This window comes from Salvelinus namaycush, chromosome 3 (assembly GCF_016432855.1).
Source record: "Salvelinus namaycush isolate Seneca chromosome 3, SaNama_1.0, whole genome shotgun sequence".
Lineage (NCBI taxonomy): Eukaryota > Metazoa > Chordata > Actinopteri > Salmoniformes > Salmonidae > Salvelinus > Salvelinus namaycush.
In genome coordinates this window covers 5,251,379-5,274,491 of record NC_052309.1, presented here as the reverse complement: position 1 = coordinate 5,274,491, position 23,113 = coordinate 5,251,379, and the positions used below count along the sequence as shown (strand labels likewise).

Sequence of the window (23,113 nt, the reverse complement as noted above, 5' to 3'; positions counted from 1 at the left end):
GAAGATTTTCTGTGCAAAATGTCTAAATGACATCTGTTTGACCGGATGTAAGGTAATAGAAAGCTGTGTAAAACGACCCAACATGTTTCTGATTAGATTTCAGTTCAGCTTGGATGCATATTTAATGTGGTTGAAATACTATCAGCTTTTATTGACGCTGATAAAAGACAGCACCTATACAAACGATCCCTAACTGTGCATTTGCATTCTCTCAAGATGCTGAAAGAAATTTCATAGACCTACAGTCAGTGTCCAGATTACAGTTCCCATTTAACGATGAGTGAGACGCACAAATGTCATACCTCCCAAAAAATGCAAACCTCCCGTGTTATTGTAATGCTGAGGGGTATGATATTGGTGCGTCTGTAACTTCTCACACATCATTTTTAACGATTCATTCAGGATTATCTGTAATCATGGTAGCATCCACATTAATGTAGAAGTGTTTAGAAACATATTATATTCATGTTTTACAATAAAAATGACTCCAAAATGACACAGTACATTATTTACCATTCATTTCTATTGGGCTAAAATGTTCATGTAACAACCAAAACAAAAAGCAAATACATCCAACAAACTCGTAGTCACAAGCTTGATGTAGTCATTACTGTGCTATACTTCACTTTTTACTACTTTAATAAACATTTAAGTGAATTTGTCCCAATAATTTTGCTCCCCTAAAATGGGGGGACTACTGTATGTACAAAAAGTGATATAATTTCTAAACTGCTCACCCGATATGGATGAAAATACCCTCAAATTAAATCTGACAGTCTGCATTTTAACCTCATAGTCATTGTTTGATTTCAAATCCAAACTGCTGGAGTGCAGAGCCAAAGCAAAATAGTCACTGTCCCAATACTTACAGAGGGCACTGTACAAAGAAAAAGGTTGGTTACCTGGGAACCCGCCGTCTTGACTGCCGACACAGGGAGGAAAGCAGTGGCCACAGGTTTGATGGTCATCTGCTTGTTGATCTCTATGGCAACACCTGGGCCTCCTCCTGGGGTGGTGGTGGGCAGGGAGGAAGTCCGCGTCGAGTTCGGGGAGGACAGGAAGGAGGAGACCATGATGGAAGACCCTCTCTTCAGGCGTTCAGGGTCTGACTCTACCTGGGCCAACGGCAGCACTCTGGTGACGGTACGTTTGATCTGGCCAGAGGAGGTCTTAATGGTTTTGATCCGAACCTTTGGGATGACGGGTGTGGAGGGGGAGGAGGAGGGGGAACCAGAGCCTCTACTGCTGTCCTCGCTGGTGGTTGGGCTGTCGGGGCCCTCTGGCTGTTTGCACTGCAGCCTCCTGGCCACCTAGGATAGGATAGAATAGGATAGGATTAACTTTATTTTCCCCGGGCGGAAATTTGTCTGGGACTAATCTGTTGTGGACAGACTGCATAACATAAATGGTACCGTAGTAGTTAATGGAGCATCTGACCCTTCCTAGAGGTTAGTCTCAGACACATAGTACTGACGTATACAAGTAGACAGTATAGTAAAACATTTACACACTTGACATATACACAATCCATACCTCCAGAGCTGAGGGGGACTCCTGGTCTGGGGGCTTCTCCGGGACCAGGTCCCTGGGGTTCTCCCTCTCCTTGGCCTCCTTGGGGGCTTCCCTCTGGGTGTGGATGTCAGGGATGGTGGTGAATGAGTCTCTCTGGGTGGTAGGGGGGGACTCAGACACTACAGAGTTAGTGGTGTCTGATACTGTGGCTTTCTTAGCACTGAGAGCTGCTATAGCAGCAATGCAGGAAGAAAGTTTGTCTGATGAATTGGCTTGTTTGGCCTGGGAGAGACTGGTGGACACAGCCTGGACACAGGGCTCCCCAGCCTCCCTCCCTGACCCCTCCTGGGTGCGAGGGGCCGTTGTCTCTTTGGCTTTCTCTTCTTCAAGTTCCCTTGATTTAGAGGAGTCGTAAAGGTTCAGACTAACGGTGACCAAAGTCTTGTTGTTGTTTTTATCAAGTTTTGATTTGTCGCAGTCTCCATTGGACTTGTTCGCAGGTTTGGCCGTGCTATGAGAGTCTGCCAGTACGGCTTTTGTGGTCAGCTGCTCCTCTCTCTTGGCAGGTGGTTCTGTCAGAGGGTTTGTCCTAAAAAATGGCAGGGCGCTCTGCTTGACCCTGTCCAGAGAGTCATCAACTTCAATCTTATCGTCATCGTCAAACTCCTCAGCGCTGGAAATGGGACTGAACTGGTTAAAAGTAGAGTGGGAGATGAAGTTGGAGCTAATAGCCAATCCATGATGAGCCTCCACATCTCTCAGAGTCTTTTCGGCTCCGTTGTTCTTACTGTACCGGTCGTTAGGTGACATTGACAGGTACCCGTTATGAAGCCCATTTTGGTTCACCATGGTGGTTGGTTCAGCCTGAACCACATCCTCTGGTCGTGTGTGTTCTTCCCCGCCGGCGTCCATTTTGTGGACATTCTTGACGATGACGCTGACGCCCACGTCTGGAGCTCCAGAGGGGGTGTGTGCCTCGTCCTCGTGGGGGACGCTTGGGTGTTTGAGCTGGCCATCATGGGGGTCCTCGTGGGGGACGCTGGGGTGTTTCAGCTGGCCATCGTGGGGGTCCTCGTGGCCTGACTCTATGGCTGTCTTCGGGTCCACCATGTCTGGGATGTCGAAGGCTGCCAGGAGGTCGTCAAAGTCTGGGGTCTTCATATCGCCCATGTTTTTGGTGTGATGATGCAAGAACCTGGAAGAGATATAACGAAAAAATACAACTAGTTAGCTAGTACACAAATTAACACACAAAAACTCCACCCATAATGCCATTGGAGTGCTAATGTACCTATTTTAAACAAAGTCATGACAAGCATTCATGGTTTGACTAGGTGGTATACAGCTATGACCGGATGGGACTTTTTCATAGCAGGTTAGGATAACTAATGTAGCAGGTTAGAAGAACTAAATGTAGCTAATTTTCCTCCAACATCGGACACTCTCTAGAGGTTGGATGATTAAATCACCAGCTCAACATTTAAATGGACTCGAAAATAACGGTACATTTTGGGACTGAAGACACACTTCTAGCTAGCTGACCAAAGATTTCCATTGCAGTTTATGTAAGTTAAGTTAGTTTTTGAGAGTTTTCAAATATATATATATATATATACACACACACACACACACACACACATTTTGTGGGACACGCTGTATATTGTCAAATTCGACTGCGCGACAGACCACACATCATTTTATATCCAACTTTTTACCTACATTATTCATACTTATTTATATGTTAGTATTAAACTATTATCTACTTTCTCAAAACATAAGATTAATCTGTAAAATAAACGAGACATTATTTGGTTACAACACTGAAGAAGATGCTGGTGAAGAACCATTTTTAAGAGTCTACAGGAGTTGGCACCAGGCTACGCAATGAAAAGTTGACAGGCAAGTCATTTTTTTTTTACTGAAAGGCTAGCCAACTATCTAGTAAACACTTCGGACACGAGGTTGGTGTCTCTTTTTTGAACAAAATTAAACGGATATATCTTGTAATTGAACAAAATAGTAAGGTGTCCAATAACTGGAGACTGTATGCCTATAATACAGGAGGTAATTCTTTGCTAAACCGCTTATCAAAAAGCTGATGCAGTAGTAGTAGTATTTCCACTGAAATGTCAAACATGCTAATTACTAACCCGTTAGCTAACATTTTTACGACACCAATAATCACTAAATATTGATAGCTCGATCACGAGATAACACTGATGAAGGTAATATATTTCTTAAACGCTGTTGAATACGCCAATAATAAGGGGTGCTACGCTAGCAGGTTAGGATAACTAAATGTAGCAGGTTAGGATAACTAAATGTAGCAGGTTAGGATAACTAAATGTAGCAGGTTAGAACTAACGTAGCAGGTTATTATAACTAAATGTAGCAGGTTAGTATAACTAAATGTATCAGGTTAGGATAACTAAATGTAGCAGGTTAGAACTAACGTAGCAGGTTAGTACAACTAAATGTAGCAGGTTAGTATAACTAAATGTATCAGGTTAGGATAACTAAATGTAGCAGGTTAGAACTAACGTAGCAGGTTAGAACTAACGTAGAAGGTTAGTATAACTAAAGTAGCAGGTTAGAACTAATGTAGCAGGTTAGTATAACTAAATGTAGCAGGTTAGTATAACTAAAGTAGCAGGTTAGTATAACTAAATGTAGCAGGTTAGTATAACTAAATGTAGCAGGTTAGTATAACTAAATGTATCAGGTTAGGATAACTAAATGTAGCAGGTTAGAACTAACGTAGCAGGTTAGAACTAATGTATCAGGTTAGTATAACTAAATGTAGCAGGTTAGTATAACTAAATGTAGCAGGTTAGTATAACTAAATGTATCAGGTTAGGATAACTAAATGTAGCAGGTTAGAACTAACGTAGCAGGTTAGAACTAATGTATCAGGTTAGTATAACTAAATGTAGCAGGTTAGTATAACTAAATGTAGCAGGTTAGTATAACTAAATGTAGCAGGTTAGAACTAATGTAGCAGGTTAGTATAACTAATGTAGCAGGTTAGTATAACTAATGTAGCAGGTTAGTATAACTAATGTAGCAGGTTAGTGTAACTAATGTAGCAGGTTAGGATAACTAAATGTAGCGGGTTAGGAGAACTAAATGTAGCAGGTTAGTATAACTAAATGTAGCGGGTTAGGAGAACTAAATGTAGCGGGTTAGGAGAAATAGGTTAAGGTTAGGAAAGAGGTTAGGGTTAGCTGAAATGTTCTCCTAACCTGCTTCGAAAATTCCCTTCGGGCTCCCGAATGGCGCAGCGGTCTAAGGCACTGCATCTCAGTGCTTGAGGCATCACTGCAGACACCCTGGTTCGAATCCAGGCTATATCACAACCGGCTGTGATTGGGTGTCCCATAGGGCGGTGCACAATTGGCCCAGCGTCGTCTCGGTTTGGCCGTTGTAGGCAGTCATTGTAAATAAGAATTTGGTCTTAACTGACTTGCCTTGATAAATTAGAAAATATACTCCATCTAGTCACAACCAGCATTCAGACATGCAACAAATTCCCTAGTTAATTTGGTTGGCATCCCAAGTATGGTGGCTAATAACGCACACTCTAAATCAGTAATGCCTTTCAAGGCCACATGGAGTGCTATTGTATACATTTTAAACAGAGTCACGACAATCATTCAGCATACCTATCATTCAGACACGGCACATTCTTGACATACAAATCTGGGGAGAATGACTGCTCCCTCTCATTGAAGCCACAGAGGTTCAAGGCCCATCGCAGTACTGCAGGCATTTTTAGCGGGTACATTATAGATATTTTTTAAGACAATCATGGTCCCAATAATTGCTTTTAATACCGATTATTTTAAAATCGCACACAGAAATTATAAAAAAAGAGGAAGAGGCGAAGCGAGAGAGATAACTGGGCCCAAAATCTGCTCTTCACCAGCAGGTGGCATTTATTTTATTTTATTTGCTCACCAAGCACGTTTTTGTATGGAGGTCAATGAGAGAGTGTAGAATTTGGTTAACGAAAAATGTAATGACTAATTTGCTACCTGTGGCTTATTTAATTGAATATACGTTTTTTTTATGATTATGTTGTTCCGAGTGTACTGATAAGTAGGATATGTGATATCCTGGCAACTTTGAGAAAAAACCCTTCATATTGGAGTTGTGCATGGTTGTCACTAGTTACCACAAACACAAAGTCATAAACCCTTCCTATTTCTACAATTTATCTTCTTCAATTTTGATTTTAAACCTAACCATATGCCTAACCCTAACCTTTAATTAAGACCAAATTCAAATTTTGGGGTTCATGAATTTTTACGATATAGCCAAATTTGACTTTGTGGCTGTGGTGACTAGTGGAAACCGTTGTGCTTGGTGGTCACACACGTATATTCCCTCGCGTTAGATAGAATGGTCCCACCTGATCTCACTTCCTCCCGACTGCCTTCCAATTTTTAAGACATTTATTTTCATTGTTAGAGTGGCCACTTGAGTTTCTTGTCAATATAATGGATAATCTGTGGTTATAAGGAAGACACATTTCGGTTGAAGGCATTCAGTTGCGCAACTGACTAGGTATACCCTTTCCCTTCTCTTTTGCGATTTCTGTATGCCACATCTTCAATTTAAGCCTAGAAGAGGATGTGTGTCCTCAGGCCTGGAGAGAGGCAAAGGTCATTCTGCTGACCGCTGCAGAAGAATAGCAAAGCACCCTTTAATGGTTCAGACAGCCAACCAATCAGCCCGTTACCGGTGTGTTTGACAAAAATAGAATGTTATTTTAAAGAAAACTCATTAACAGACTTCCAGCATGATTATAGGGAAGGGCACTCAACGTGCTCAGCACTGACACAAATGACTGATGATTGGCTAAAATAAATGGATAATAAGAAGATTGTGGGAGCTGTTTTTTTTTTTTTAGATATCATTGATCATGACCTATTGGTGAAAAAACTTAGGTGTTAAGGATTTACATCCTCTGCCTTTTCATGTATTGAGAGTTACCTATATAATAGAACACAGAGTTACCTATATAATAGAACACAGAGTTACCTATATAATAGAACACAGAGTTACCTATATAATAGAACACAGCGTTACCTATATAATAGAACACAGAGTTACCTATATAATAGAATACAGAGTTACCTATATAATATAATACAGAGTTACCTATATAATAGAATACAGAGTTACCTATATAATAGAATACAGAGTTACCTATATAATAGAATACAGAGTTACCTATATAATAGAATACAGAGTTACCTATATAATAGAACACAGCGTTACCTATATAATAGAACAGAGTTACCTATATAATAGAACACAGAGTTACCTATATAACATAACACAGAGTTACCTATATAACATAACACAGAGTTACCTATATAATAGAACACAGAGTTACCTATATAATAGAACACAGAGTTACCTATATAATAGGACACAGAGTTACCTATATAATAGAACACAGAGTTACCTATATAATAGAACACAGAGTTACCTATATAATAGAACACAGAGGGTTTTCCTTAATGAGAGCCTCTGCTACAACCACAAACTAATTTGGTTGAGTGTGGTGTACTGCAGGACAGCTGGCTTGGGCCCACTGACCTTGAATAAAGCTTGTGTGTCTATGCACGCTGACGACTCAACAGTATAGACATCAACTATGACAGTAAAATAAATAACTGACACTCAACATAGAGCTCCAGTCAGTTTTAGAATGGATAACTAGCAATAGGCTGGTGCTAAATAAAAATAAAAAATACAAGCATTGTTTTTGTGACAAATCACTCGCTCAACCCTAAACCTCATCTGGATCTATACTGAATAATGTGGCTATTGAGCAAGTTGAGGAGACTATACTGCTGGGTGTAACCCTAGATAGCATCATGGTCAAAACATAGAGACTCAATGGTTGCTAAAATGGGAGGAGGTCTGTCCATGATAAGGCGTTGCTCTGCTTTCTTGACATCTAAATCAACCAGGCAGGTTCTACAGGCCCTAGTTTTGTCGCACCTAGACTACTGCCCAGCTGTGTGGTCAGGTGCGGCAAAGGAGGACATAGGTAAATTGCAGTTGGTCCAGAAGAGAGCGGTACATATTTCACTTAGATGTACACGGAGGGTGAATGTCAGGGGTACGCATGTCAATCTCTCCTGGCTCAAAGTTGAGTAGATATATATACTGCAGAGATAGCCTGCAGAGTTCTGTCTTACTATCCAGGTCTGTGCCCAAACAATTTGAGCTTCTACTTTTAAAAATCCACCTTTCCAGAAACAAGTCTCTCACCGTTGCCGCTTGCTATAGACCACCTTCTGCCCCCAGCTATGCCCTAGATGGGGGGCAATCAATTCACATATGGTGTATATGTGAATTGATTGCCCCCCATCTATCTTCTTTGCTCGTGCTGTTAGGTGACCTAAACTGGGACATGCTTAACACCCCGGCCATCCTATAATCTAAGCGTGATGCCCTCAATCTCACACAAATGATCAATGAACCTACCAGGTACAACCCCAAATCTGTAAACACGGGCACCCTCATAGATATCATCCTAACCAACCTGCCCTCCAAATACACCTCTGCTGTCTTCAACCAGGATCTCAGCGATCATTGCCTCATTGCCTGCATCTGTAATGGGTCTGCGGTCAAACGACCACCCTTCATCACTGTCAAACGCTCCCTAAAACACTTCAGCGAGCATGCCTTTCTAATCGCCCTGGCCCGGGTATCCTGGAAGGATAATGACCTCATCCCGTCAGTAGATGATGCCTGGTTATTCTTTAAAAGTGCTTTCCTCACCATCTTAAATAAGCATGCCCCATTCAAAAAAATTAGAACCAGGAAGAGATATAGCCCTTGGTTCACTCCAGACCTGACTGCCCTTGACCAGCACAAAAACATCCTGTGGCGTACTGCATTAGCATCGAATAGCCCCCGCGATATGCAACTTTTCAGGGAAGTTAGGAACCAATATACACAGGCAGTTAGGAAAGCAAAGGCTAGCTTTTTCAAACAGAAATTTGCAACCTGTAGCACAAACTCCAACAAGTTCTGGGACACTGTAAAGTCCATGGAAAATAAGAGCACCTCCTCCCAGCTGCCCACTGCGCTGAGGCTAGGAAACACTGTCACCACCGATAAATCCATGATAATTGAGAATTTCAAAAAGCATTTTTCTACGGCTGGCCATGCTTTCCACCTGGTTACCCCTACCCCGGTCAACAGCCCTGCACCCCCCACAGCATCTTGCCCAAGCCTCCCCCATTTCTCCTTCACCCAAATCCAGATAGCTGATGTTCTGAAAGAGCGGCAAAATCTGGACCCATACAAATCAGCAGGGCTAGACAATCTGGACCCTCTCTTTCTAAAATTATCCGCCAAAATTATTGCAACCCCTATTACTAGCCTGTTCAACCTCTCTTTCGTATCGTCTGAGATTCCCAAAGATTGGAAAGCTGCCGCGGTCATCCCCCTCTTCAAAGGGGGGGACACTCTTGACCCAAACTGCTACAGACCTATATCTATCCTACCCTTCTAAGGTCTTCGAAAGCCAAGTTAACAAACAGATCACGACCATTTTGAATCCCACCATACCTTCTCCGCTATGCAATCTGGTTTCCGAGCTGGTCATGGGTGCACCTTAGCCACGCTCAAGGTCCTAAACGATATCATAACCGCCATCGATAAGAGACAATACTGTGCAGCTGTATTCATCGACCTGGCCAAGGCTTTCGACTCTGTCAATCACCACATTCTTATCGGCAGACTCAACAGCCTTGGTTTCTCAAATAACTGCCTCGCCTGGTTCACCAACTACTTCTCAGACAGAGTTCAGTATGTCAAATCGGGGGCCTGCTGTCCGGACCTCTGGCAGGCTCTATGGGGGTGCCACAGGGTTCAATTCTCGGGCCGACTCTTTTCTCTGTATACATCAATGATGTCGCTCTTGCTGCTGGTGATTCTCTGATCCACCTCAACGCAGACGTCACCATTTTGTATACCTCTGGCCCTTCTTTGGACACTGTGTTAACTAACCTCCAGACGAGCTTCAATGCCATACAACTCTCCTTCCGTGGCCTCCAACTGCTCTTAAATGCAAGTAAAACTAAATGCATGCTCTTCAACCGATCGCTGCCCACACCTGCCCGCCCGTCCAGCATCACTACTCTGGACGGTTCTGACTTAGAATATGTGGACAACTACAAATACCTAGGTGTCTGGCTAGACTGTAAACTCTCCTTCCAGACTCACATTAAGCATCTCCAATCCAAAATTAAATCTAGAATCGGCTTCCTATTTCGCAACAAAGCATCCTTCACTCATGCTGCCAAACATAACCTTGTAAAACTGACTATCCTACCGATCCTTGACTTCGTTTTGTCACCAAAGCCGCATATACTACCCACCACTGCGACCTGTATGCTCTCATTGGCAGGACCTCGCTTCATATTCGTCGCCAAAACCACTGGCTCCAGGTCATCTATAAGTCTTTGCTAGGTAAAGCCCCGCCTTATTTCAGCTCACTGGTAACCATAGCAGCACCCAACCGTAGCACGCACTCCAGCCGGTATATCTCACTGGTCACCCCGAAAGCCAATTCCTCCTTTGGCCGCCTTTCCTTCCAGTTCTCTGCTGCCAATGACTGGAATGAACTGCAAAAATCACTGAAGCTGGAGACTCATATCTCCCTCACTAACTTTAAGCACCAGCTGTTAGAGTAGCTCACATAGCCCATCTGTAAATAGCCCATCCAACTACTTCATCCCCCATACTGTTATTTATTTTGCTCCTTTGCACCCCAGTATCTCTACTTGCACACTCATCTTCTGCACATCTATCACTCCAGTGTTTAATTGCTATATTGTAATTATTTTGCCACTATGGCCTATTTATTACCTTACCTCCCTTATCCTACCTCATTTGCACACACGGTATATAGACTTTCTCTATTGTATTATTGACTGCTTGTTTGTTTATTCCATGTGTAACTCTGTGTTGTTGCTTGTGTCGCACTGCTTTGCTTTATCTTGGCCAGGTCGCAGTTGTAAATGAGAACTTGTTCTCAACTAGCCTACCTGGTTAAATAAAGGTGAAAAAAAATTAATAATATTAACTGGACTTTGTGTGAGGTGTTAATGGTACCAAACTGTCTGTACAAGCAGTAGCCTCACAGTTCGGACACTCATCGGTATCCCACAAGACATGCAGCCAGAGGTCTCTTCACAGTCCCCAGGTACAGAACAGAGGCTGGGAGACAGTATTAAATAGAGAGATGAGTACAGGGGCTTCAGAAAGTATTCACACCCCTTGACTTTTTCCACATTTTGTTGTGTTACACAGTGGGATTGAAATGGATTAAATTGTCATTTTTTTTGTTAACGATTTACACAAAAGATGGATGTCAACGTGGAAGAAGAATTCTAAAATTTGTAAAAAAATAAAAATAAAAATAGATAATGAAAAGATGGTTTTCCTCTAGGATTTTGCATGTGCTTAGCTCCATTCCGTTTCTTTTTCATCCTAAAAAAACTCCCCAGTCTTTAATGATTACACACATACACCTAACATGATACAGCCACCACTATGCTTGAAAATAGGAAGACTGGTACTCAGTAATGTGTTATATTGTATTTCCACCAAACATAACACTGTATTTAGGACAAAAAGTGAATTGCTTTTCAGTATTACTTTAGTGCCTTGTTGCAAACAGGATGCATGTTTTGGAATATTTTTTATTCTGTACAGGCTTCCTTCTTTTCCCTCGGTCAATTAGGTTAGTATTGTGGAGTAACTACAATATTGTTGATCTATCCTCAGTTTTCTCCTATCACAACCATTAGTCACCATTGGCCTCATTGTGAAATCCCTGAGTGGTTTCCTTTCTCTCCGGGCAACTGAGTTAGGAAGGCCGCCTCTATCTTTGTAGTGACTGGGTGCATTGATACACCATTCAAAGTGTAATTAATAACTTCACCATGCTAAAAGGGAAATTCAATGTCTGTTTTTTTTTTACTCATCTACCAATAGGTTCCCTTCTTTGCGAGGCATTGGAAAACCTCCCTGGTCTTTGTGGTTGAATCTGTGTTTAAAATGCACTGCTCGACTGAGGGACCTTACAGATAATTGTATATATGGGGTACAAATAGAGTTGAAAAAAGGCAGAAACAGTCCGGTAATAACCGCTTATAACAGTGAACCTTTTTGGTGGGATACACATATTCTAGGTCTTGTGGCATATTTTGGTTAAACTATCCCCAATTCAATGGAATTGTAACCCTCTGCATGCACAGTGCATTCTTCCATCACATGTACAGCTGATTCTCAAGATCTTGCACACTAAGGAGATGCTATTGAGCCCACACTACTACACTGTCTGAGCCAAGGACTACATGCTTTCTGGTACGTTTTTATTACAATACTGGGTGGGGTGAATATATTTGATATGACATACACAATGTTTTGTTAACTAGTAAACAGTAGCCTACAGCAAAGTGTGTTTAAATAATTTCTAGCTTGTTAACAATTTCTGCTAGTTAGTTTTTGCTACCATGTGGGTTTTAGCTTGCTTGAGCCTGCTAACTGAGGATTGTTAATTCACCTGTTTCCATACATGTTTCATTTTAAAACATGTATCTTACAAAGGAGTTGTTTAATCTAACTGCTTAATTATTTATCTGTACATGGAATTGTATTTGGGTTTTTTACCCATTTTTTTCTAATCTTTGTGTGTGGAGACATTTCACTGCAGCTAATGTAGAAGGAAAAGTTGTGTACATTTGCAAATACTGTGCCAAATCATGTGCATAAAGTTCCCTCAGTGCTCACAATAAGCAACCTCTGACAAAAGTCCCTCTACTTCTTTTCGAGGTGAAAATGATGAATCAGACACCTTATCAATAGCAAGCTCAAGTTTTTTTTTCTCAATGGAGGAACGTAGTCAGAGAAATGCTGATGAATGTCTTGCTCGAGCTGTGTCTGCAACTGGTTCACCTCTGATGCTCACCGGCAATGTGTATTGAAAGAGATTTCTGAATGTTCTGAAATACATCAAAAAGCGTGAAGACTTCTGCCTGAAGCCCATACACGCCACAGCGTACATGTTGGACCCCAAATATGCTGGCAAGAGCATCGTGTATGGTGCAGAGATCAACAAGGCCTATGGTGTCATCACTACCGTGTCTCGCCACCTTGGCCTGGATGAGGGCAAGGTTCTTGGCAGTCTGGTGAAGTACACTTCCAAGCAAGGGCTTTGGGATGGAGATGCAATATGGCAGTTGTGCCAACATATCTCATCAGCCACCTGGTGGAAGGGACTTTGTGGACCTGAGGCTCTTTCGCCTGTTGCCTCCATCATCCTCCAAATCCCACCAACATCAGCCGCCTCAGAGTGCAACTGGTCCTTGTTTGGGAACACACACACCAAAGCACGCAACAGGCTGACCAATACATGGGCTGAAAAATTGGTGGCCATCCGGGGAAATTTGAGGCTTTTTGAGCCTGACAACGAGCCATCCTCAACAAGGTTGGAAAGTGACAGTGAAGATGAGGCCTCAGAGTCTGATGTTCAAGAGGTGGACATAGAGGAGGTCCAGGGAAAAGACATGGAAGCCTGAGAGGAAGACAACCAAAGCTTTAGTTTCTAGACTATCATTTTACAGAAGTATGTTGAAAACGTTTTTGGGAGATGCGATGGATCATTGGGGATCATTCAATATTCCCTTCCTTTTGTTGTTCAGTGAAATCATCCCATGTGAAGAGTCAACTCACTTAAAACTTCTTGTCAAGAGGGGGGCGCCATTTCGACTTTGTAAAAATTCGTTCCCAAATTAAACTGCCTCGTACTCAATTCTTGCTCGTACAATATGCATATTATTATTACTATTGGATAGAAAACACTCTCTAGTTTCTAAAACCGTTTGAATTATTTCTCTGAGTGAAACAGAACTCATTCTGCAGCACACTTCCTGTCAAGGAGTTAGATTTCTGAAATTGAGGTCTCTGTTCTAGGGTCAGTTTATAAATTCCCATGTAAGCTATGGGGCTACATGCACTGCATACGCTTTCCTCTAGATGTCAGTAAGCGGTGAGAATTTGAATGGAGTGGATTGCACCATCTGGGGCACTATAAAAGCTCTTGGAACGGAAGGTCCGACCTTTTCAACGGGGCGCCTGACGCAGGAGGGACATCACCATGGCGTCCTGAAAAGCTTTCGTTTTAGCAGTTCTATATCTCCGGCTCTGATTTAATTTGATTTTTGTCTTAAAAACTTCATAAGGTAGTTAATTTAAACCGACTTATAGCAGTTTATATCAGTTTATTGCGATTTTCTGGAATTTCTTTGTCACGCGCTATCGCTAGTTGGACACCTCTCCGGCACATGGCTAGCGTTAGCTGCTATTTCTACAGGAGAAGAGGACATCTTTCAACCAAAAGACGATTGTTCTGGAGAAAGGACACCTTGCCCAAGATTCTGATGGAAGCTCAGCAAATAGTAAGAAGTCTTTATGCTGTTAATTCGTATTTATGTTGACAAATGTTAAACAATAATTCCGCCATGAATTTCGGTGCGGTCTCGCTTTAGCGCACGCTGTATGCGTAGTAACGTTAATTTTAAAAATCTAACACAGCGGTTGCATTAAGAACTAATGTATCTTTCATTTGCTGTCCAACCTGTATTTTTTAGTCAAGTTTATGATTAGTTATCGATTAGATTAGGTGCCTCTCCAAGATGGCGCCGGACAGATTGCTTGAAGTTTGGCCACTACTCACATTGTATAACCACGATTTGTGCCGCTACATATGCACATTTTCGAACAAACCCTATATGCATTGTGTAATATGATGTTACAGGACTGTCATCTGAAGAAGTTTATGAAGGTTAGTCAAAAATTATATATCTTTTGCTTGCTTGTTACGGTCGCTAACCTTTGCTGCTGGTAAATGCCTTGTGTTTCTGGCTATTGTGGTAAGCTAATATAATGCTATATTGTGTTTTCGCTGTAAAACACTTAAAAAATCTGAAATATTGGCTGGATTCACAAGATGTTTGTCTTTCATTTGCTGTACGCTGTGTATTTTTCAGAAATGTTTTATGATGAGTATTTAGGTAATTCACGTTGCTCTCTGTAGTTATTCTAGTCGCTTTGGTGAGAGTTGTGATGGTGGCTGCAATGGTAAACTATGATTTATACCTGAAATATGCACATTTTTCTAACAAAACATATGCTATACAATAAATATGTTATCAGACTGTCATCTGATGAAGTTGTTTCTTGGTTAGTGGCTATTTATATCTTTATTTGGTCGAATTTGTGATAGCTACCTATGCAGGAAAAAAATGGTGGAGTAAAAAAAGTGGTGTCTTTTGCTAACGTGGTTAGCTAATAGATTTACATATTGTGTCTTCCCTGTAAAACATTTTAAAAATCAGAAATGATGGCTGGATTCACAAGATGTGTATCTTTCATCTGGTGTCTTGGACTTGTGATTTAATGATATTTAGATGCTAGTATTTACTTGTGACGCTATGCTAGGCTATGCTAGTCAGCTTTTTTACTGATGGGGGTGCTCCCGGATCCGGGATTGGGAGGAATTAGAGGTTAATTAAAGTTACATTTGTAACTAAATTGTTTTTTAAAATTTCTATTGGAAGGATTTAATCATTTGGAATTATGTCTACTTATGATAAGGTAAAAAGGTTTATGTTTCTGTCTCCATATGATATGGTAAATATATCCAATGCAAAAAAACATCTACATTTAAATGGTATTAATATTAATTTGCATATATTTCCGTTAATTCCCATATATTCCCGTTAATTCCCATATATTCCTGTTAATTGCCGTTAATTCCCATATATTCCCGTTAATTCCCATATATTACCGTTAATTCCCACGGAAAGTTTCCACCTCTGAATATTCCCCAAAATGTGCAACCCTAGGTACAGAAATGAGATAGTCATTCAAAAATCATGTTAAAATGCTATTATTGTCAATGCAACTTATTATGTGACTTTTTTAAGAACATTTTTACACCTGAACTAATTTAGGCTTGCCATAACATAATTATTGACTCGAGACATTTCAGCTTTAAAATTTTGCATTAATCTGTAACATTTTTGAAAAACATAATTGCACTTTGACATTTTGAGGCCAGTGACAAAAAAAAATCTATATTTATTAAAATGTTAAATTCAGGCTGTAACACAGCAAAATGTGGAAAGGTCAACAGGTGTGAATACTTTTTGAAGGTACTGTACATGGAACTCTCTGTCACCCCAGGTAACTCAAGTTAGCAATAAAAACAGATTAAAAAAATCCCCGATAAAATAGCACCTTCACTGTGAAGGACAAACATTTTTATATATTTTGTATTATATTACGCATTGCATTATGTAGTGTTATGTATTGCATTACGTAGTGTTATGTATACTATGTATTTTATGCATTTTGTTTTGTTTCATGTTTGGACCCCAGGAAGAGTAATTGGGGATCCTCATAAAATCAGAATTGGACTGCCTGTCTAAACGCAGCCAATGAGACACCATCTTAAACCGATTTCATTTGGTTTCAATGCGCTATTGAGTCTTCCCATAGGAATGCATTGTGTCATGTGATCGATGGCTTTGTCCATTCATGTATACAGTCATTGATACAAATTCACTACTTTTTTGTTGTAGAAAATATCCCACTAATGTGTAAGTAGGAACTCTTTCTGCTCCAATTCCCCTCCCAGCTCTCAGTTGCCCAATCCAGGGTTTTTCAAAACCTCTCCTCTGGGATCCCTAGCCGTTCCATGCATTTGAACTATTCCACCTTATTTAACTCGTCAACTAATTATCAAGCCCTTGAATAGGTGAATCAGGTGAGCTAGTTCAAGGCTAGATCAAAATTGTGAAATGTGTGGGGGTCCCTGAGGAGAGGTATGAAAACCACTGCCTTTAATCAAGCCCTCCTAGAGAGGAACAAAGGAAAGCAGAGGTAGGTAGTCAACTAGGCCCACTCAAGACCTAGGCCATTCAAATCTGGCCAATAATTTCCTACTCCAATCACTTCATCCATGGAATTAGGTTAAATCGCAGTAGCTAATGCCCATTTGAATGTAACAAAATGCAGTGGACCCTCATAAAACCAGCATCCAAATCCAACTGATTCATCAGTTGGAAAAACCAGACTACACTTTTGGTGATCTTCATTCAAATGAATCATTGGGATTTTTCTCTTCTTTTCTCATATGTCAGATGACTTCAGACCAAGGTCACTAGGTGTTTACAGATAATGAATGGCATATCTCCAGTGATTATGCTGGTTTGTTTATGAAGGAAACATGAGAGAAGTATACAGTAGCATGCCTACTCAGCGCTAGATGAGCTAGCTTATCATTTTGACCTACTTTATGAATGGGATGGAGACAGTCCTCTAAATAGCAAATAACTAGCCAAATTGCTTCATGTACATTAGCCTGTATCTGAAGTATTATAAATACGTTTATTTCAAACAACCCAATAGCCAAGGACAGTTCGGAGGTGGATGTACTGTATGTATGTACAATGCTTCTGAAACAAGTAGTACTTTTTGTGTTGTTGTACTGAAATGAATTTTCACAAGAGGAATCCTCATAGGAGATGTGATGGATGAAGACAAAGGGCTACAGATATCATATGCTGTGTCTTTGCGCTGCCTCTTCAGTCTGCACGTAGCATGTAGCCAAGGAGGGCTGCCTGAATGCTTGCTGCCTCCTCATTAAAATGGATGACAGATCAGTCTGCACACTGCACTGCAGCCCCGGTCACATCCATTTCACCTATTAACATCTGCACTCCCCAGTCTCCCTCCCTGTTAAACCACCAGTGAAATGGCCTCCTCTCCTCCGCTGCAGACAATGAGATAACCAGGCAGTAGTGAACAGAACAAGAAAAGTAGAGAACGAGAGAGAACGAGAGAGACAGAAACAGATTTGGAGATTGGAGAAAAGGGGCAAGAGGGAAAGGGAATGGCTGCTGCCGAGCTGAGGTGAGGAAAAGCTGCATCAGAAAAAAAGGAAAAATGGCTGCTGCCGAGCTGAGGAAAAGCTGCAGCAGAGGAAAGGAAAATGGTTGTTGCCGAGGTGAGGAAAAGCTGCAGCAGAGGAAAGAGAATCGCAGGGCCTAGTGCAGAATACGGCCAATAAAAGCAAAGCTGTCTGACATAGAAAAAATAATATTTAATGCAGAGAGATGAAGAATACTGTACTGTATACATATTGCCGCCAAGTTATATTAACCCCAGTTTCATGTATATGCTGTTCTCACCACCAACCCTTTCAAGTGCACATACAGTACATCTACCTACAGAGTAACTCACATTAGGAAACACAGCAGTAGAAAGAAACATGAAACAGTCCTCACCCTGTGATCTGTAGCCAGCCTGTCCCCAGCCAGCCACTACTGTAGTCACAAAACCACCTTCCTTCCTTCCTGCTACCACACAGTCAGTCAGGCACAACAACCACCCCCCTTTTCCTGCAGAAAAAAAAATCAATTTCCCAAAGCAGGCAGGGCCCAACAAGAGGCAGAGAGATGGAGGTGGTGTGATCCCGATCAGTCATCCATTTCCTCCTGTCCTGCAACATCACCAGCTGACTGACAATGACCCTGTGCTGTGAGACAGGCCTCCAGAGTTGCAGTCTCATCCCATCACCCCTACCTGAGCACTGCTCTCTCTGCCTCTGCCTTCAGCGAGGTGGCCAGCCCTGCTTGTCCCACAGCCTAAACCCCACAGCCCGAACACTAAACCCAGTGTACTGTACCACCACCATACTGTTGGGGATCGATAGTGCCTTTCTGCAGCCTCCTCTGCTAGGCTACAGCCTCCTAGTTTGGCTGCCATTATTAAGCAGCCAGGGAAGCTATCTCTCCCCCTGTAGCACAGAGCCGGCATTGTTCCTCAGCCCTCTGTCTGCTGGCTCAAACCTGTTTCAGCCGGTTCCGGTCACCACACATAAAGCCTGCTCTGCTGCAGTACAGCTACACACACACAGACAGGCAGACAGAGACACAGCTAGCGCCCACTTCTCAGGCTGATCACAGAGCACTGATACTGCACCATTTTGACCTGAAATACAGCATCTGGATGTGGTTAAAAGATAACAGACGATTAAAAAGGTAATAGTTCTCTGGGCTCAAAACACAAAAGGTTTGAAGAGATCCTTGTCCAAAACAAATCTGGAATCCAGGTCATTACCCCAGCAAACAAAAAAACAGCTAGGCCTCGAGAGTACAAACCATAACATCCTCCTCTGGGTTGTGCAACGGGACAAAATACACACGCAGTTAGAAATCTAACTCTGTTACAGATACAAAACGAGAAGGCAGGAAAAAGGACACAGCTCAAAAGCAGACAATAATACAGCCTGAATCCAGATGGCTTATTATGTGAGTCATGACAGTTACGATTCCTGGTCTGGGATGAGGACGTGCCACAACGCTGGGTGAAAATGGAGAGGGAGGAGGATGAAGCAGCCATGACGGAGTAGTAGTAGTGGTAAAACCTTGGTCTATACGTGGCCTGCTTGTTTGCATGAGCCCCAGTGTTTTAGTACAGCCCTCTGCTGAGCTGGTGAGGGTCTCTCCCCCTCTATCCTCTCTATTCCATGCCCATGGTTCCCTAATCTCTGTCCTAGAGAGGCTGATCTTTGTCATGATAATCCCTGCAGCCTCAGGCAACTGAGCATCCCATCCGTCCGTCTGTGATAAATGACAAGGAAAACAAAGGGCCATCATGATGGCACACACCCTATCCCTGTCACAGGCACAATACATGCAGAAACACATGATATATACATATATATATGTATATGTATCTGATATAGATATAGATATATTAAAATATATATATATATATATATATATATACACACACACACATAAATACTAGGGGAAGAAAAGGAGATTGTGCCATACCCTCGTGATCCCCTGACTCTGATTTTCCACTAAGAGAGGAGAAATCTTCCTGTTGAGGCCTGCTTCATACACACAAAGTCAATCCAGACTAGCAGCCCCCATCCTGCCAGGCAGCCCCCTATAAACAGTGCTGTGCCTCTGCTCTGTGGTTGCAGTAGGTCAGCCAGTCCAGGCTGCTCCCTCCAGACGAAGCCGAGCGCTGCATGGAAAAAGGGGGCAGTGTTCGACAGGCGAATCAGGCCTTTTGTCTATGCATGTATGTGCAGGGTAAGGGGGTGAGGGGACTCTCCAGGCTCTCTCGGCTACGGCAGGGAGCAGCAGCTGGTGCAGGAAGGAGAGGAGAGGGGGAAAGGAAAATATAGAAATATGAGAAGAGGGCACAAAAAAAGGATACCAAGAAATCTCCTAAGTCTCTCTTGACCAATGACAAATATAGGCTAAATATTGACTTGAAGAAAATAGGGCCTAGTCTGGTCTGTGCAGTCTGCATATTGTAGAGATATTGTCATCAATTGATAATGATAGGCTACTTACTCAAATAATCTAACAAAGGCCCACTTTGTACATGGTACTGCATATTGCAATGATTTAAAACCATGTTCTTTCTAAGTAATTACAAAGATAAATAGCAGACTATAGGCTAACTACTTTCAAAAGAAAGCACATTATTGTTTATGTTATATAACAGATCCTCACAAGGCCCGGGCCTGTACCTATAAAGTCATCAACCCAAACCCCAGATTCAGACAATTCATCAACCAACACGTGAACAATAGATTATTACCTACCTGGGTAGTGGGTATGGTGACAGATTAGCACATAGCTGTCTCTCTGCAGAATGTTTTTATATGACAGCAGCTCACTCTCAGACAATGAAGTCATGGGCAGCCCTTCTGTAATAGGTTCAGCACCTTTCCATCAGCAACACATCAAACTGCAAAGGCATCAGACTGCATTTTATCTAAGAGGGGGATATAACTGCTCTGTTCCAGACTGTTGTTTCCAGATGTTGAACATGTATGTTCATAATGAAGAAAGGCCTATAAAATACCCCCCCTGCTCACTGCTCTCCGGTGAAGTCTATTCTTTTCTGAGCTGAGCAGAGCAGAGGTTGCTGCTCAGTGCTGCCCACCCCCAAGATTGCCATTGTCACGTGATGAGAAATATTGCCTTGACGCTTGATCATAACGATATCTCAAGTCAGCAGATCAGCCATATCTTACCTATTATAATATAGACAAATCAATATTGGAGCGTTACGTATGTAAGGTCGTACGTATCAGACGTTTATTTTATGGATACTTTGTTTTGACAAGATGTGATGACGTTGAAATCAGAACACAGTTTTCTCACACCCAGAATGCATTTCGCGGTCGTTCAAATGTGTAAAAATAAATAACGCTTTCTTCGGAGAAATATTCATCGTCTTGTTGGAGGTGTCATCACCGATACATTTCACGGAGCATTCGTCACGAGTCTCGTTTTTTTTTTATCGGATATATTTAGTTTAGTTTCTTCTTAGAGCTGCACTTATCATCAACTAAATCCATGCAAAGAAATCATCTCGTCATCACATCAGTGTAACTAGTTAGTTCAATGTCATACTATACTTACCCGCAGGCTCCGTGATTAAAACGGTCATGAATTATTAGGAATGCTGGCTTTGTGTAACTACAGTAGGAACGTAACGTTAAATACTCGATAGTATTTTGTTTGAGTCTTTGGCTAAATTTATTTTTGGATAGAGCTGTAGACTTGAGTGACAGTTGATGATGGCTGTCAGTCATTCATGTCATGTTTCAGAACGTTCAGAATGTATATCAACTCAGCACTCCATCATCACCGTTACAATTGTTCATATTTTCAGCTTGGCAATTATTTTTTAGCATTAGCTTGTTTTCAGAGTTATGCAGCAGCATAATAATGCATCATTTAATTCAATAGGTCTAGATTTTTTTTTTTACATCCTTTGTGCTGCACCTGATAGATCTTGATAGATCAATTAATCAATCACATGTATTTATAAAGCCATTTTTATATCAGCAGATAGCACAAAATGGTATACAGAAACCCAGCCTAAAACCCCAAACAGTAAGCAATGCACTTCTTTGTAGAAGCGCTACAAATGGAAAAAAAACATGTGGTGTTTTTTATTATAGGAATAAGGAATCTAAAAATTGTTGTGTCTTTAATGATCTCTGTTCCTATGTGACACCTTTAACCGGAGGTCTTTCCTTGATGGGCCACCACACTATATCATTTTGTCAAAACGATATGGCTTTCCTATGACATCATGTGACCTTTTCATCATATTTTCCTCAGGTCTTTTTGGTTATTGTTGTTCATATTGGTCTTCATTTTGAGGAAATGCAGTTTATTTATATTCACATAACAAAATGTATTCCCTTTTTTTGGACTACTGGTACATAGGCTACATGGGATGTAAAACATGTTTTCTACTTTGTAAAGTTATTCAAGCAATATCTGTGTTTGAATATAACACTTGTCTTGCTTCATTGAAGGTTTTACACACGTATCAATATAATTATTTCATGTGCAAGGTAGCTATCATTTTGTCATCATTTCAACAAGTGTGATTTCATTTCAGGTATTTGAATGGAAGGACACCTCATATTTGACTCATCCTACCAGTCAGCGATGTGACAGTCAACAGAGGTTTTAATTAACACTTGCTGCCCCTTAAATTACCCGTATTTCCCATTAAAACGCCACTGTGGACATGTATCAAAAAGAGGACGAATGAAATGTGGGGCTTTTTTAGTCATGTTTGCAAATGTCAAGTAATTGTAGTTCTTCTCACAATGTACATGGGATCCTGTAATACGACTCCCGTCTAGCCTGCTCCAAGAGATTAGAGGGCGCCGCTATGTAATGTGAAAATACAGTATATTTGACTCTTACAATAACACAAATGCTACATTCAACCGCTAAAGTGTGTTGAAATGAATATCCCTAAGTTCACTCAACACTGCCATCTAGTGTTCACGCTAGACAGATACAAAGTGTCCGTACAGCCTTCTAGAACCAGTGATGCCAATTTAGCAATTTTGTTGCTAGATTTAGCAACTTTTCAGAGTACCCTAGCAACTTTTTTTTCAAACAGCACCTAGAAACAAATTTAGCTACTTAAAAAAATGTATTTGGAACTTTTAGCAACTTTTGAAAAGTTACTCAAACGCTAAAATGCATTTCCCCTCTAAATGACACACAACCGATTTTCTCTGTCACACACTCAGTCACAACACACGTGCCTGGCTGCAACAGTGCATTGTGAGTGACGTCAGCAGCAGGCGCTCAGCTCGTCCACAGGCAGCAGCAGGCCAGCAGCAATTTCAGCAAATTGCAAATCATTGTTGGCTGACTGCAGCAGCAGTAGTATGCGTTCGACGAGACAAACCCAATGAATATAGTTGGTCACGAATGTTTGATCTAGAACAGAATTTACAACATCAATCAACATGTCTATCAAAATTGCACAGCCAGAAGTACAGAAAAGAGTGGGAGTCTGTACCTGAATTTAAAGGGTGTCTGAAGCCAGTAATTGGGGATGATTGACGGGCATACTGTGCGTACTGCAAATCAGATATGTTTGCAAAAATGTATGACATCAAAAAACATTGTGCTACAGCAAAGCAATT

At 41.4% G+C, this 23,113-nt stretch overlaps 1 protein-coding gene across 2 annotated transcripts in view; it reads right to left on the bottom strand.

Moving 5' to 3' along the window:
* The window catches only part of znf532 (zinc finger protein 532), a 39,247-nt gene extending 18,668 nt beyond the window's left edge, over window positions 1-20,579 (bottom strand). The window contains exons 1-4 of one of the 2 annotated variants that reach the window (XM_038989574.1): window positions 20,243-20,579; window positions 19,455-19,775; window positions 1,534-2,707; window positions 903-1,310 (exon numbers count right to left, since the gene is read on the bottom strand). In XM_038989574.1, coding sequence (XP_038845502.1) covers window positions 903-1,310; window positions 1,534-2,682 — 1,557 coding nt within the window. In that variant the 5' untranslated portion in view covers window positions 2,683-2,707; window positions 19,455-19,775; window positions 20,243-20,579. The remainder of the gene's footprint in view (window positions 1-902; window positions 1,311-1,533; window positions 2,708-19,454; window positions 19,776-20,242) is intronic. The other variant, XM_038989573.1, reaches the window with a different exon arrangement.
* Between the last annotated feature and the right edge of the window lie 2,534 nt (window positions 20,580-23,113).